Below are 15606 nucleotides of genomic sequence, written 5' to 3' on the forward strand. Positions count from 1 at the left end.
TAAAGACATGCTTTATGTCTTAATCTAGATTAATTTCTGCAGATCATCTCTGGAGTACTTGGGTGGCAGGAAAATCGGGGGTGGGGACATAATTAATTGAAATATACAGTATGGGACTATATCTCAGTGGGAAGTCAGGAATAGTCCTGATGGGAATGCTCTGGGACTGCACATGGACCCAATGTGCTGATATGCTTCTAGTGTCACGAAGAACACCTTGAATATCAAAAACATGCAATTTTACTTTGTTGTCAAAGAATCGAGGACTTGGAAAAAAATTACAGCAGTTCTTTAAATGTGGTAGTTACAAAAGTGGGTATTTTGGTCATTATATCTTGGGAAATTGTAAGTGCTGAGAATTAATTTTTATTTAACGTTTAACTCTTGAGCAAAGTAATGGAAGAAGTAATAAATGTAGTGAAATTTTAAGAGCATATTTCAAGATCAAATCTCAAGAGTAATTCCATCTTAGGAATATGAATCTTTATTTCAAAATATTTGATGTCCTTTTAAAGCATAATGAGTGACTTGGGTTGAATTTAAAGAGAGTTATTTTCATTCTGTGACTTACCGTGGCCCAATTTTCTTTTTTACGTTTAATGGTAAGCATATAAATATATATTTCTCTTTCAATTGCTCTTTCACTGTGTTCTCAAGTTCTCGTACATATTTCTCTTACCACTTCTTAATACGTATGTTTAGTTACAGTTTCACAAATACTTACAGCCTTTCCCAAGCAGGGTTTTTATAGCTATATTAATGTTGAAAGATTGACTGTGGGTACCATCATGGTTGAAAACCTGCCAAAATTTTCTAAATATTATTTTTCTGCTGACAGGAGCCAAATTAAAACAGGCTGACCGCCATTAAACCTAATGTTGATGGGTATGTTGGGGGTTAAGTAATTATCTTATGTCAGCATGTATATAATGTCAAATATGATCTTCGCTTAGCACTAAGTAAATCCTTTTGTCCACCATTTTTCCAATTTCAGATAAAAGAGATCATTTTATTGAACTTAGTCATTTAGTAGAAAAGACTAACACTGGCAAGGTCAACATTTGTTAACTTTCCTCAATGATCCATGAGAGGTGGCTGTGAGCTGCCGTGTTTTACCTTGGTAAACATTCTCTCACACTGCTTTCGCAGAGAAAAGCACACTTGCTGCCCCTGTTTTTCTTAGTGGTAAAGGTTACAGATCTGGGAGATGCTGTTGGAGTTCTCTGGACAAATGATTATAGTGCTTTCTATCAATGATTCTCGCTGTAGGCATATAGTACTGCTGCAGTGGTTGGATGTGATAGATGGGTCAGCCAATAAATGGACAGCTTCATCCTGGGTGTTGTTGCATTTGGAACAACAGACGTCTAGGTAGATGGAGAGCATACTGATACATTTCAACCTTGTGCCTTGTACTTTTGGGAAGGTATTTAGTTAGAGGTATAGCATGAAACAGGCCCTTCTGGTCCAATGAGCTGCATTGCCCAGCAACCCACCTATTTAATACGAGCCTCATTACAGGACAATTTACAATCACCAATTAATGTACTAACCAGTACATGTTTAGACTGTGGAAGGAAACTGGAGCTCCAGGAGGAATCCCATACAAACTCCTATCAGGTGGCACCGGAATTGAACTTTGATGCCATAAGCTATAATAGTATTGCACTGTTGTACTATGTGGCGCCATCAGGTGTGCTGACTATGTGTATGTCCTCACCATGACTTTGAGGGTTTCGTGTTGCAGTGCCTTTCCACCAATGGTTTAGCACACAGGTAGTCCTATGTTACATATAGCTGTCCAGCTTGTTAGGAGATCCCAATGGCTTAGCACCTGTAAAGTGCATGCCTTGAACACACTGTGTCTTGCTTACTTTAAAATCATCTGGTTGACTGGAAAATTTATTGAACCACAAATGCACATTTAAAAACAGGTGAATTGTGTTGATGCATTAATAAAATTGTATCCAGTAATGTGGAAAATCCACTAGTCCTGCCGCAGCAAAGTACTGTACTAAGGATGCAAGAATATCAGAGTTTTGCAGTAGTGTCTTTCAGTAGTCTTGCTAGTTTCTCATCTATTGCACAATGTATGTTTTCAAAATATAATTTGTAACTTTCAGTTTTTGTTCATTCTTTCTGTATTGACTGTGCAGTGTTAAAATGCAACAGTAGTGCAAGGATAGTCAGATGTTGCTAACCTAAGGCTATTATTGTTCCTTGAAATAGATAGCAGTTTGTGTAGTTGAATAATAATTGGGTTCCAGCAAGAATGCTTGATGAAGTATGTAACTGTGAACTCATTCCTGTTAATAGTAGTTCAGAAATCATTAAATCAATAAGGCATTGCAATTTCAATAAAATTCCTCACTCTCTTCTACACTACCACTTTTTTGAAGGAAGTTATATCTGTGTTTTCTAAGACAGAGAGTACATAGCATTGATTTTCACTGCTCTCTATTGAGATTTCATTAAAATAAGTATGCATCCATTGTGAGCATGAGATAGGGAGATTTATTGTCTGCACTGAAAAGAAAGGGTTTTGTGGTTGTAAGATGGTATTTGATGATAATTATCTTCTAAAACAGCAAGTAAGGTCTATGCTTATAACAGGGTTTAGAGTTTAGATTCTTGGAAAATAAATATAATACATGTGTTTTCAGTTAATTCAGAAGCTTCTACAGAGCCAAAAGAAGTATGTTCTTGTGTGAGATGAAAATACTTCATGAGCTGCAGAATCCACTGTAAACATAGCAGGCGTAATGTTCCTGACCTTGCGTAGACTTGAAAGAGTTGGGGATCTGTATTTTTTTATGTATTTTGCAAATCATCTAAGACTGCATGATTGAACATGTAATTTAGTGTTTTAACTGTTACAGCCTAGTCAAGAAATACCCAACTGCTTCAAATTTCTTTTTAAACTGTTCATTGAAGATTATCAAATCAGTTTTATTGGACATGCTTATTTTGGTGTTGTATAATTTGCTGGAAAATTTGCTTTTAGTTTGACTAGTCAGTATATTGTATTTTGGAAAATTCCCTGAGCTGGAAGTAAATCCTGATTTTGCAGAAAATTAATTATAAAATATGTTTGTAAAAGTATTCAGTATATTTCATGATATCAAAATATTGCACCCTTTTTTGAAATGTCATCTCTTATCGCTTAGAAAAAAAATGCAGAAGAGATACATTAAGATCCTGCAAACTGGAAAACATGACCATGTAGTCTCTTATCAATGTGGCAAAACAGAACACTACAGATGCTGGAGCTTTCAACTAAGTACCTGCTTGATATTTCCAGTAATTTAGTTTTTATACTTTTTGTGGTATTGCTCAATAATAAACTTGTCAAAGGCCCAGAACACAGCAAAAATTCCCCTTGAATAATGACAAGAATATTTTTTTCAATTCATCTTGAAAAGATTGCATCACCATTTTATCGATGTTGTAAACAAATATTATCTGCTGGACTGTCCATTGCTACCGAGCTGAGAGCAGAGCATCCACAGAGTTCAGCGTAAGAATTTAAGATCCTGCTGTAGGTGTAGACCCCTTGGTGCCTCAAGCCTGATTTATTTTATTCCTCATCCCCCTCTTCTTTGCCAGCTCCCCATAGCCCCAGTTCTTTGATCTTTAAAAAATTAAACTGCTTCATCTTTAAATCCTCCGAAGTATATAGTCTCCACAGTCCCCTAGAGGAGTGAAATTTGGAGGTTCTCTATGAAAAATTACCATACACCTCAGCTTTTAATGACTGTTCCCTCATCTTATAGCCACATCTGCCACAATATTGTGCTATCCATCCTGACCTGCCCCCCCCCCACCCCCCAGGAGTACGATACATTCTTCTAAACTTCAAAGAATATATACGTAATTTTACTTTTAACTGTTTGATATAAAACCCTCCCATCCCAGGGGTTAGCCCAGTGGGTTGATTCCAATGCCAGTATAGTGGATTCCACTTAATTGGGACACACCTAGACCAGTGCATTTTGGTCCAATGTGCAACTGCCTCAATTAGCCAAAGCCATAGAAATAGTTAAAAGATACTAAAGAAACTAACTAAAGCTAACTTATGTTTAATTGAGTCATTATTTATTTAAATGAAATGCACAACAGATTGGAACACTACCAATACTACTACAGTACTATAGAAATGTTTATTAGTTCCTAATTGTTATTGATAGTACACAGCTATGTTCTTTTGATTGACCGTAAATGAACAAAATCCACGTGAACTCCTGGTGCAGGCAGTGGACTGCCTTCATACAATGCTTTCAACGATTGCATCCTCCACATCTTCATTTTCATTCTAATTTTTAAGATGATTGTTGATGCCTTCAAGTTCTTCATAGTTCCTAACTTGTTGAAGTAGTGAAACTGTTTTATTTTCACTCCCGGCTGTTTCTGGTTATCTCCAAGCCTCAATGCTTAAAACCGCAGTGAGCAATAGAATTCTGAATTGCCTTGTTGCTTATTCCTCGCCATCTATCAGTGACAAAAATTGCTGTTTTTCAAACACAAGCATACACAACTAATGCTAAAAACTGTTCGCTCGAAACATGGTGTTATGTCTAACAACTACACAAGTGTACACAACTGATGATAGTTAGAAACTGTTTGGCAACAGTCTCCTGTCCCAGTTAAGTGGCATTGCGTCCCAATTAAGCAAAGAGAACCCCAGCTAATGTCTCTATTAGATTTAGTTCTTTAAAAATAGCCCCAAATAAGCATCTGCCTCACTTAACTGATGGCTTAATTAATCAGGATCCACTGTATAGCCATTTTTAAGAAGACTAAAACTATGCCATTTACTCCAGTTTTTACCCCACTTGTAACAATATGTCCCTCTTTCTAAATTTCAACCCGCTTGGAATAAGGGCCACTATGCTCTTTGCTTTTCTGACCACCTACACCTGCTTGCTGGCTTTTTTGCTCTTTGTGCACCACATCCCCCTGTACTTTGTCTGCAGAGTTTCTCATTTAGATGACAGTCTACATTTAAATTCCTCTTACTAAGATGTATGATTTCGCCAACTTTTCCACTTGCCAATTTTTTTTTTTTGCCTACTCATCTTACTCACTGTAACATCCAATTATCGTCATTACAACATGCATTCCCATTTATTTTTGTGTCATTGGCAATTTTGGACACCTTACATTTTGGCTCATCCTCTGAGTCATCAGTATAAATTGCAAATAATTGAGACACAGGTATTGATGTTTGGGGCACTCTAGTGAGCATGCTTCCAACATGAAAATAAGCTGTTCATTCAGGCTTTCTTTTCTAGTTGATAACCAGTCTCCAATATACAGTAACACACCTCCTTTCTTCTCCCAAACCCCCCATACCAACACCATGGACACTTGTGCACTCGCCTTTCATGTGGCACCTCATCAAATACCTTCAGAAACAACCAAACGCACATTATATCCCTATTCCTCTTTATTTATAACATATCTGAAGAACTCAAGCAAATTCATCAAAAACACGTTTACCTTCTGGAAATCATGTTGACAATTACGTTAAGCATCTAAATTACTAGCTATTTTCATCTTTGATTACAGTTTCCAGCATCTTGCCAATAACAGTTGTTAAGAAAATATGCCTGCAGTTATATACTTCTTTGTCTTCCTCTTCTCTTAAAATGGAGTCACATTTGTCCTTTACCATTCTGCCAGTTCACTCCTGAATCTGAGTGGCTTTGAAAAACTCCAACCAATGGGTCTATTATCTCAGCAGCCTCATTTATCTTAAACATTCCAGGTACAGGTCATCGGGACCAGATGACTTTGTCTGCCTGCATTCCTGCTGAAGGGTCTCGGACTGAAACGTCAACGGTACTTTTTTTTCCATAGATGCTGCCTGGTCTGCTGAGTTCTTTCAGCATTTGTATATGTTGCTTGGATTTACAGCATCTGCAGATTTTCTGTTGTTTCTGTCTATAGTCCTATTAGTTTTACAAATCCTTGCACCTCCTAATAAGGACCATTGTAAGTTCTTGAAAGCTGCTTGACACTAGCCCAATTTTGAGATGCTTACAATGTACTTTGTAAGCATCATGAAGGTGATTTAGTAGGCAGGTGCAGGTGGTTAGAGAGGCAAAATATTGATTAGACCACTCTTTCATTTTTTCTGGTGTTATTTCCCAACTATCTGATGAATTTTACCCAAGCTGTCCTCTCTCTATTGTATGTCCATCAAAACCCTTGTTTTTCCTAAAATATTATTGGCTAAATTCTCTTCTAATCAATCTTCTCCCTCCTTTTTAACTTCTTAGTCTTGCATTGCTGGTTGTTGTAGAGTTTCCTATTCACTAGCACTCACCACTTTGTATTTGTCTGATTTTGTGTGCATTTGTTTTTGTTTTAATATTTACCTTGACCTCCTTCATTAACTATTTTGCTTTGTAATTTGCCATAGTGAGAAAGGACCCATAGATAGCTGTCTTGCTATATTACTGGATATTTTAAAAACTACATCTGGCAGCCATAATGCAAATTCTGCTACAGATCTTAAGCTTGAAGCAGCAATCTCAACTGCTCTCATCTTCCTGTCACTAAACTTCCCATCCAGAGACCATTTATATAACATGAACTGTTCTCATCATCATTCCAGATTTTCTCACAACATAGAAGAAAGGTATTTCGGCTAACCAAGTCAATGTTGGCTCACAAATCAATCCCAATCTAATTTTCCCTGTTTGCTACTTTCCTCCATCCCCATCAACTCTAGTCATATTCTAACACTCATCCCCACGAAATTGATTTCATAGACCGCACACTTCTGTGCAAGCTTCCCCAAACTTACTGTCAATGATGATGTCAATTACATGATCAGAACTTGACACCAGTGAAGCCTTCTGACATCGCCACTTTAGTGAGTGAGTCATCCATTACTTGCCTGACCCAAATGGCATACTGGTAATGTGACACTTACTGGCTTTCTTTTCATACCTTTCATTTTACATATTTTGCCTTAATCCAGCCTTCTTCCTTTATTTAAAACTCTCATTTTCATTTTCCTACCCAATAGCCACAAGGCAGCACTTTCATTTCTGCTTCCATACTGAAATTCTTAATGTTTGTGACTTCAGAATCCATCTCAGTTTATTCTGCCTCCCTTGTCTGAGTTAATTACTTATCCTCCCACAATCCCTCACTCCTTACAAAAACAAAGGTACAGTGAAAAGCTTGTTCATATACGTCAAACCATGGCACAGTACATTGAGATTGAGGTAGAATAAGGTAAAGCAATAACCATGCAGAATAATGTGCAAAAGCTTCTGAAAAAGTGAAAGGCAGGTAAACAATTAAGTGTCAGATCATAATGAGGCAGATTGTGAGGCCAAGAGTCCATTTTATCATGCAATATGTCGAAAAAAAGGATCTTATGCTTTCCTGGCGTATATGACTAATAAATTCTTCTCGGGCTTCCAACCAGATACAGGCATCAATTATGACCAACATTCAATGACAAGCTCTGCCATCTTCATGAAGAGTTTGTCTTCTAAACGTAGGTTATAATCAATACCTATACCCAGCCTGAAGCCTGAGAAGAGTTTATATGATATCTGTTCAGGAGACTGATAACAGTGGGGTAGAAGCCATCATTTATTAAGGCTGGTTGTACATGCTTTCAGGCTTTTGTATCTTCTATCGAGGTTGGGTGGGTTAGTAAGTTTGCGGACGATAAGAAGATTGTTGGTGTTATGGATAGCAGAGAAGCCAGACAACAGAAATAACAGGATATGTTTCAGTGACAAATATAGATGGAGAAATGTCAGATAGAGTTTAACCCAGCCAAATGTGAGTGTTATACATTGGGAGATCAAATGTAAAGAGCCAGTGCACTGTTAATAGCAAGATCCCGGACAGTTTTTTATGCAGAGGGATCTTGGAGTCCAAATCTGTAGCTTCTTGAAAGTGGCAAAACAGATTGCTAGAGTGATAAAGCAGGTATCTGGCAAGCTTGCCTTTATTAGTTAAGAAATTGCTGCATTTTGTTACATTTTTGTATAACTCTGCACCATTTCTGGTTGTCCATTGTCGGAAGGATGTTGAGTCCCTGGAGATGGGGCAGAAGAGGTTTATTGAGATGTTGCCTGGATTATAGTGTGTGTGCTACAAGGAGGGGCTGGACAAACTTGGGCTGTTTTTCTCTGGAGCAGTGGAGGCTGAGGGGAGATCTATAGAGGATTATAAGAAGCACAGTTAGATTAGACAGCTAGTATCATTTCCCCATGGTTGAAATTTCTAATGCCACTTGGCATGCAATCAAGGTGAGAGAGGGTAGGTTCACAGGAGATATGCAGAGCAATTCTTCTTACACAGAGAATGGTGCTGCCTGGAATATGCTTCCTGGATAACAGTGGAGGCAAATATGATACAGAATTTCAAGAAGCTCTTTGACATACAGCATGAATGTACATGAAATGGAAGGATTCCATTGAATCAGAATCAGGTTCATTATCACTGGCATGTGACGTGAAATTTGTTAACTTAGCAGCAGCAGTTCAATGCAATACATAATCCAGCAGAGAAAAAAAATAACATTAATAATAACTAAAATAATAATAATAACTAAATCAATTACAGTATATGTATATTGAATAGACTAAAAAACCTGCAAAAATAGAAATACTGTATATTACAAAAAGGTGAGGTAGTGTCCAAAGATTCAATGTCCATTTAGGATTCAGATGGCAGAGGGGAAAAAGCTGTTCCGGAATATTGAGTGCGTGCCTTCAGGCTTTTGTACCTTCTACCTGATGGTAACAGTGAGAAAAGGGCATGCCCTGGGTGCTGGAGGTCCTTAATTATGGACACTACCTTTCTGAGACACCACTCCCTGAAGATGTCCTAGGTACTTTGTAGGCTAGTGCCCAAGATGGAGCTGACTATGTTTACGACCTTCTGCAGCTTCTTTTGGTCTGTGCAGTAGCCCCTCCAGACAGTAATGCAGCCTGTCAGAATGTGCTCCACGGTACAACAGTAGAAGTTTTTGAGTGTATTTGTTGACACACCAAATCTCTTTTGGGTCAGTGGACTGAACAATATTCAGGGATTAGTCTACAAATCTGAATGAATGCAGCACAGTTATCACCAGCTTCATCAAGACCCATGTGGATAAGTGTTTGCCTTTCGGAACGTACCAGACATTCCCAAACCAAAAGTTGTGGATGAACCAGGAGATTAGTAGTCTGCTGAGGGCTAGTTTTGTGGCATTCAAGACCAGGGATCAAAAGCTTTACAAGAAGTCCAGGTATAAAAATGGAAGGCTACTTTAAGGATGAAAAACAATTCCAATTGAAGTTGGAGACAAAATTGGATGTATGTCAGCTCTTGCAGGGTATACAGGCCATTAGTAACATCATGAATGGCTGTGATGCCCTCCCAGATGAAGTCAATGCTTTGAAAGGGAAAGTAAAACTTGTTCTGTGCAAATCCCTGCAGCATCTAGTGATCCCATGATCTCTGTGTCAGAGGCTGATATAAGAACATCTTTCAAGAGGATGAACCCTTGCAAGGTGTCAGTCCCTGATGGTGCATCTGATAGGCCATTGAAAATCTATGTCAGCCAACTGGCAGGAGTGTTCAAAGACATCTTTAATCTCCACTTGCTTTAAAAGGGCGACAGTCATGCTGGTGCCTAAGAACAGGACAAGCTGCTGTGACTGTCATCCAGTTGCACTCACGTCTACAGTGATGAAGTGCTTTAAGAGGTTGGTGGTGGCCAAAACCAACTATTGCCTGAGCAAGGATCTGGAGCCACTGTAATTTGTCTATCACCACAATTGGCTTGCAGGGAATGCAATCTCACTGGCTTCCTCTTGGCCTTGGATACCTGGGCAATAACAATACTTATGTTAGGCTGCTGTTTATTGACCACAGCTCAACGTACAACACTATCATACCCTCACTCCTAGTCAACAAGCTTCAAAACATAAACCTCTACTTCCCTCTGCAACTGGATCCGTAACTTCGTCTTCAGGGGCCTACAATCAGTGTGGATCAGAAATACCATCTCCTCCTCGCTGACACTGAACACTGGATGTGCGTTTAGCCCACTACTGTACTCTGTCTACAGTCACAATTGTGTGGCTAGGCACAGCTCAAATGCCACCTATAAATTTGCTGATGACACAACTATTGCTGGCGGAATTTCAAATGGTGACGAAATGGCATTTAGGTGTGATTAATTAGATCAGCTAATTAAGTGGTGTCACAACAACAACTTTCCACTCAACATCTGTAAGACCAAGGAATTGATTGTGGAATTCAGGAAGGGAGGTCGATGGAACACACACCAGTCCTTATTGAAGGATCAGCAATGGAAAGGGTGAGCAGTTTCAAGTTCCTGTGTGTCAACATCTCTGAAGATCTCTCCTGGGCCCCAATTGTAAAGAAGGCAAACAGCGGCTATACACTTTATTAGGAGCTTGAGGAGACTTGTTTTGTCACCAAAGACTCTCACATATTTCTATAGATGTACCATGGAGTACATTCTAACCAGTTGCATCACCATCTGGTATGAAGGAGCCATTGCATAGGATTGGAAAAAGCTGCAAAAAGTTGTAAACTCAGCCAGCTACATCATGGGCACGAGCCTCCCAAGTGTCAAGGATATCTTTTTTGACGATGCCTCAAAAAGGCAATATCCATCAAGAAGAAGCCCCCACACCTAGTACTCTCAACATTTCAGGAACAGCTTCTTCCCAGCAACCATCAGATTTCTGAATGGACCATGAATCGATGTACACCATCTCACTATTTTTTTCTCTTGCTCTCTTTTTAAACTAATTAATTATATATATATATATATATATATGTATATTGGATTCCAATTGATTGGGACAGTTCAGGATCAGTACATTTTGGCCCAATTAAGTGTCTGTCCCAATTAGCCCGTTTCCTGGAAATAATTTAAAAGGTATATTAAGACAAACTGTGTTACAAATTACGTATTTACCTACAAATGAAGTAGAGCAAATTAAAACATTACCAAAACTACAGTACTATAAAACTATTATTTGCCTACTGGAGCAACAGGTCCATAGCAGATTCATTTCATTGGCTCTTCACTCAACCCTGGAACAGCCAGACAACAAAGCTACATTCATCCCGATGCTCTTTATCAACTACAGTTCAGCATTAGAATCCTTGATTTCCTTACTTGCAGACTCCAATCAGGTTGGATGGCAATAACATCTCCTCAACAATCTGCATCAGCACAGGTGCACCACATGGCTGTGTGTTTAGCTCTCTGCCCTACTCACTTTATCCTCAACGACGGCGTGGCTAAGCACAGCTTAGCTACCATATTTAGTTTTCCGCTGTGTAGACTGAACCAAAGGTGGTGATGAATAGGAGAGAGATTGAAAATCTGGCTGAGTGGTACCATAACAACAACCTCTTACTCAATGTCAGCAAGACCAAGGAGTTGATTATAGACTTAAGGAGAAGGAAACCAGAGGTCCATGAGCCAGTCCTCATTGGGAGATTAGTAGTGGAAAGGGTCAGACAATTTTAAATTCCTCAGTGTTATTACTTCGGAGGACTTGTTCTGGGTCCAGCACATAAGTGCAATTATGAAGAAGGCATGGCAGCGCCTCTACTTAAGAGTTTGCAAAGATTCGGCATGTCAACTGAAACTTTGGCAAACCTCTATAGATTTGTGGTGGAGAGTTATATTGACTGGTTCCATTATGGCCTGGTATGGAAATGTCATAGCCCATGAACAGAAAATCCTGCAAAAGGTAGTGGAAATGGCCCAGTTCTTCACAGGTAAAGCCCACCTTGCCATTAAGCACATCTACACAAAACATTGTCACAGGAAAGCAGGGTCATCAAAGACCCCCACCAGCCTCGACATGTTTTCTTCTCACTGCGGAAATCAGGAAGAAAGCACAAGAACCTTAGGACCCATACCACCGGGTTTAGGAACAGTTATTAACCCTCAACCATCAGGTTCTTGAAATAAAGGGAATAACTACACTCAACTTCAGTTGTCTCATCATTGAAATGTTCCCACAACCTATGGACTCACGTCCAAGGACTCTTCATCTCATGTTCTCAGTATTATTTATTTATTTATTGTTTCTTTGTGTATTTGTACAGTTTGATGTCTTATACACACTGGTTGATCACACAAGTTGTTGATCACACTTCTTTTACGGTTATTATTCTATAATGGATTAATTGAGTATGCTCTCAAGAAAATAAATCTCTGGGTTGTATATGGTGGCATATATGCACTTTAATAAATTAAATTTAAACTTTATTAGTTTTTGATGGAGGAATTCTTCTAGTGTACGCCGCTGTGTTCTTCTGATTGACTGTAAATGAACAGAGTCAGTGCAGATAATGGACTGCCTTCATACAATGCTTTCATTGATTGTATCCTCCAATTCTTCATTTTCACATAAACATTCAAGCTGATTGTTGGTACCTTAATTCTTCACAGTTCCTAACTTGTTGAAGTAGTAAAATTGTTTCATTTTTACTTGTGTCCATTTCTGGGATGAAGCCACAGATAAGACAAAACAGATCTGGATTGTCTTATTGCTTATTTCTTGGCAACCACCAGTGACAAAAATCACTGTTTTTTGAACACAAGTGCACACAACTGATGCTATTTAGAAGATATTTGACAACAGTCTTACATCCCAATTAAGTGGCGTACTGTCCCAAAATAAAGAAGGGAATCCCTGATGTTTCTTGATTAGTTTTCATTCTTTAAGAATTGTCCAAAATAAGTGGCTACCCCGATTAACCGATGGCCCAATTAACCCAAATCCATTGTATATTTCTCACTACAGTTATATTTTCTTTATTATTATATATTGTAATGTACTGCTGCTGCAAAGCAACAAATTTCACAACGTATGTCAGTGATATTAAATCTGATTCTGATATGGGCATTGTGTAAGCACGGGGATTACTTTGGTTTGGTATTTGATTAGTTCAGCACAACATTGTGGACTGAAGTGTCTGTTCCTCTTCTATGTTCTATAAATATGTATTAGTGTCTTGGATGGTAATATAGGTGGACAATTTGCAGATGGCACAAAAAATAGAGCATTTATAGGTAGCAAGGAATGTCACAGCTTCCCTTAATAGTTGTATTATGTTTCATAGTTGATAGATTGTGTTGTGGCTTTACAAAACATTGGTTAGACTGCATTATTGTGTGCTGTTCTGCTTGCCACACCAAAGGAAAGATCACCATCAACTTTGGAGATGGTGCAGACGTTCACTGGGACGAGTCTAGATTTGAGTGTATTAGGCAACAGGAGGGTTTGGGCGAAGTTGGATTGCTTTCTCTGGAGCATTGAGGCTGAGTGTGGGGATGAGCAGTGTGCAACCTGATAGAAATATATAAAGTTATGTAAGGCATAGATGGGGTAAATAGTTAGCCACATAGTGTAAATGTCAGATATTAGAGTGCATCTGTTTTACATGAGGAAACATTTAAATAGGTGCAAAGCATGTTATTTTTGATAGAGAAAGCGGTAGCTACCTTGCATGTACTGCAAGGGGAAACTGTAGAAGATGATATGATAGCAATATTTATGAGGCGTTTCGACAAGCACATGAACAGGCTGGGAATAGGAGGCCACGGATCATACGCAGGCAGATGGTATGAATTAGATCAACACAATCGTCTTGGTGGGCAGGGAGGCCTGTTCCTGTAGTGCACTGTTCTTGAAGCTTTTACTGACACCTTTTTGACTCTTTACTGAGTTACTAATGCTGTATAAATATTTACTTCTGATGTCTTTATCCAAACAGCCAGAATTATCCTGGTGACTAATGGCCGTAAAGTAATCAGATGACTCACAACAACAGACTGTAAACAATTGCTTTTCCGTTTGGACATTGCATTTTATATTATATTTGAGCTGTTTAGCAGAAGACATTATAAAAAGTAATTACCAATGCTTTACTTTGCAGTGTTTTGCCTTTTTATATCTGGCAAGTTTGAATACTATAATTATTTTTGTAACTGGATTCTGTAGTTAGTATATAAAATACAGAGGTAAAAACAAATTCTGAAAATATTCATCAGGTCAGGCAGCATCTGTGGAAAAATAAACATATGTTACATATCAGGTTGGTTGAGGATCCTTCATGAGAAGAGTTCTCTGTTTGCTTCCATTATTTCAAATTTTGCAATTTTTAAGATTCATTTTTACCATTTGGAATTGTTTTTGAGCCAGTGCATTCCATCTGGTTCTTACAAAATCTGTTTTGCAGACACTAGTGCCTAAACCTTGATCTCTTAGCTATTATTCTTTCAAGCAAATTCTAATCTGGGAGACATAAGAAATTTTCAAAACATTTGAAAGTTCTCAGCATTCTCCAAACAGGCAGGCAGATGAAGAGAAGTAATATTTCAGGCCATTGAAACATTGCATAGGCAGGCTTTTTGATTTTTGAGAAGTATTTTTATTTTGGTCTGTCTTTTTCTAGTTTAAGTTGTATTAACCATGTTAAAATTTTCATCCAGTGTTTTGAATTTATTCTGATTTAGTAATAAATGTGCTAGATGTTCATTTCCCTCCATAGATGCTGCCTGACCTGCTGAGTTTCTCCAGTATTTTCAGTGCAGTTCCAGAGTACATATCCTGCTTCTGGTGCAGTGTGCTCTGGGAAGTAATAAGACCATAAGATATAGGAACAGAATTGGGCCATTTGGCCCATCGAGTCTGCTCTGCCATTTCGTCATGGCTGATTCAATTTTCCTCTTAGCCCCAGTCTCATCGTATCCCTTCATGCCGTAACTAATCAAGAATCTTATCAACCTCTGTCTTAAGTATACATGAAGACTTGGTCTCCAGCTGCCTGTAGCAAAGAATTCCATAAATTCCATGAGAAGCAAATATATCGGTTTAATTGAAATATCTATTTGGATAAGGTCTGAAGTTGGGTTTGGGATATGATTAAACCTCAAATAGTTAAAATATAGACTTGCATGTCATTGGTACTCTTTCAAAATAAAAGACATCTGGTTTGTTATAAAATGAAATGTGAACAGCTAGTGAACCTCCAGAACCTAGTAACATACTGTTCTCTACTTAACTGTCATCATTAAAACCTACTTTATTTGACATGATGGTTTATTAACTGGATTTTTGCAGGCTTTACTGTCTGTTCATGACACAGTGGCTACGAAGAATTATGATCCTGTATTACCCCCAATGCCAGATGATTTTGATGATGATGAAGATTCAGTAAAAATTATTCGACTTGTTAAAAACAAAGAGCCTCTGGTAAAGTGATACACTTAAGATTATAATGTCTTACTTCTTTTGGACCTGCAAAAAAGCCCTGTACTAAATTGTGCACTTTTTAAAACTGCATATCAGTATCATTTAAACAAATCACAGTATCTGTCTTTGGTCTGTTGCTGATGACATTATATCTACTTCAGGGATGCACCTTCTCACCCCTTCCCCCCCCCCCCCCCCCCACCTCCCGTCCCCTGTAACATTCCTGCACATTACTGCAAAAGCATTGCTGGGCAAAATGGATGCAGAACTTGTGTAGTCAGGTGCATTCTGGTCTATAACTGCAATTAATCCTATTGATTAACTGGTGACT

General features: G+C 38.4%; 1 protein-coding gene across 12 annotated transcripts in view; it reads left to right on the forward strand.

The window, feature by feature from the left end:
• Positions 1-15606, forward strand: part of mpp7a (MAGUK p55 scaffold protein 7a) — a 459090-nt gene that overhangs the window by 319150 nt on the left and 124334 nt on the right. For all 12 annotated transcript variants that reach the window (XM_059972009.1, XM_059972017.1, XM_059972012.1 and 9 more), the window contains one exon: positions 15144-15275. In XM_059972009.1, the coding sequence (XP_059827992.1) occupies positions 15144-15275 (132 nt within the window). The remainder of the gene's footprint in view (positions 1-15143; positions 15276-15606) is intronic.

This window comes from Hypanus sabinus, chromosome 6 (assembly GCF_030144855.1).
Source record: "Hypanus sabinus isolate sHypSab1 chromosome 6, sHypSab1.hap1, whole genome shotgun sequence".
Lineage (NCBI taxonomy): Eukaryota > Metazoa > Chordata > Chondrichthyes > Myliobatiformes > Dasyatidae > Hypanus > Hypanus sabinus.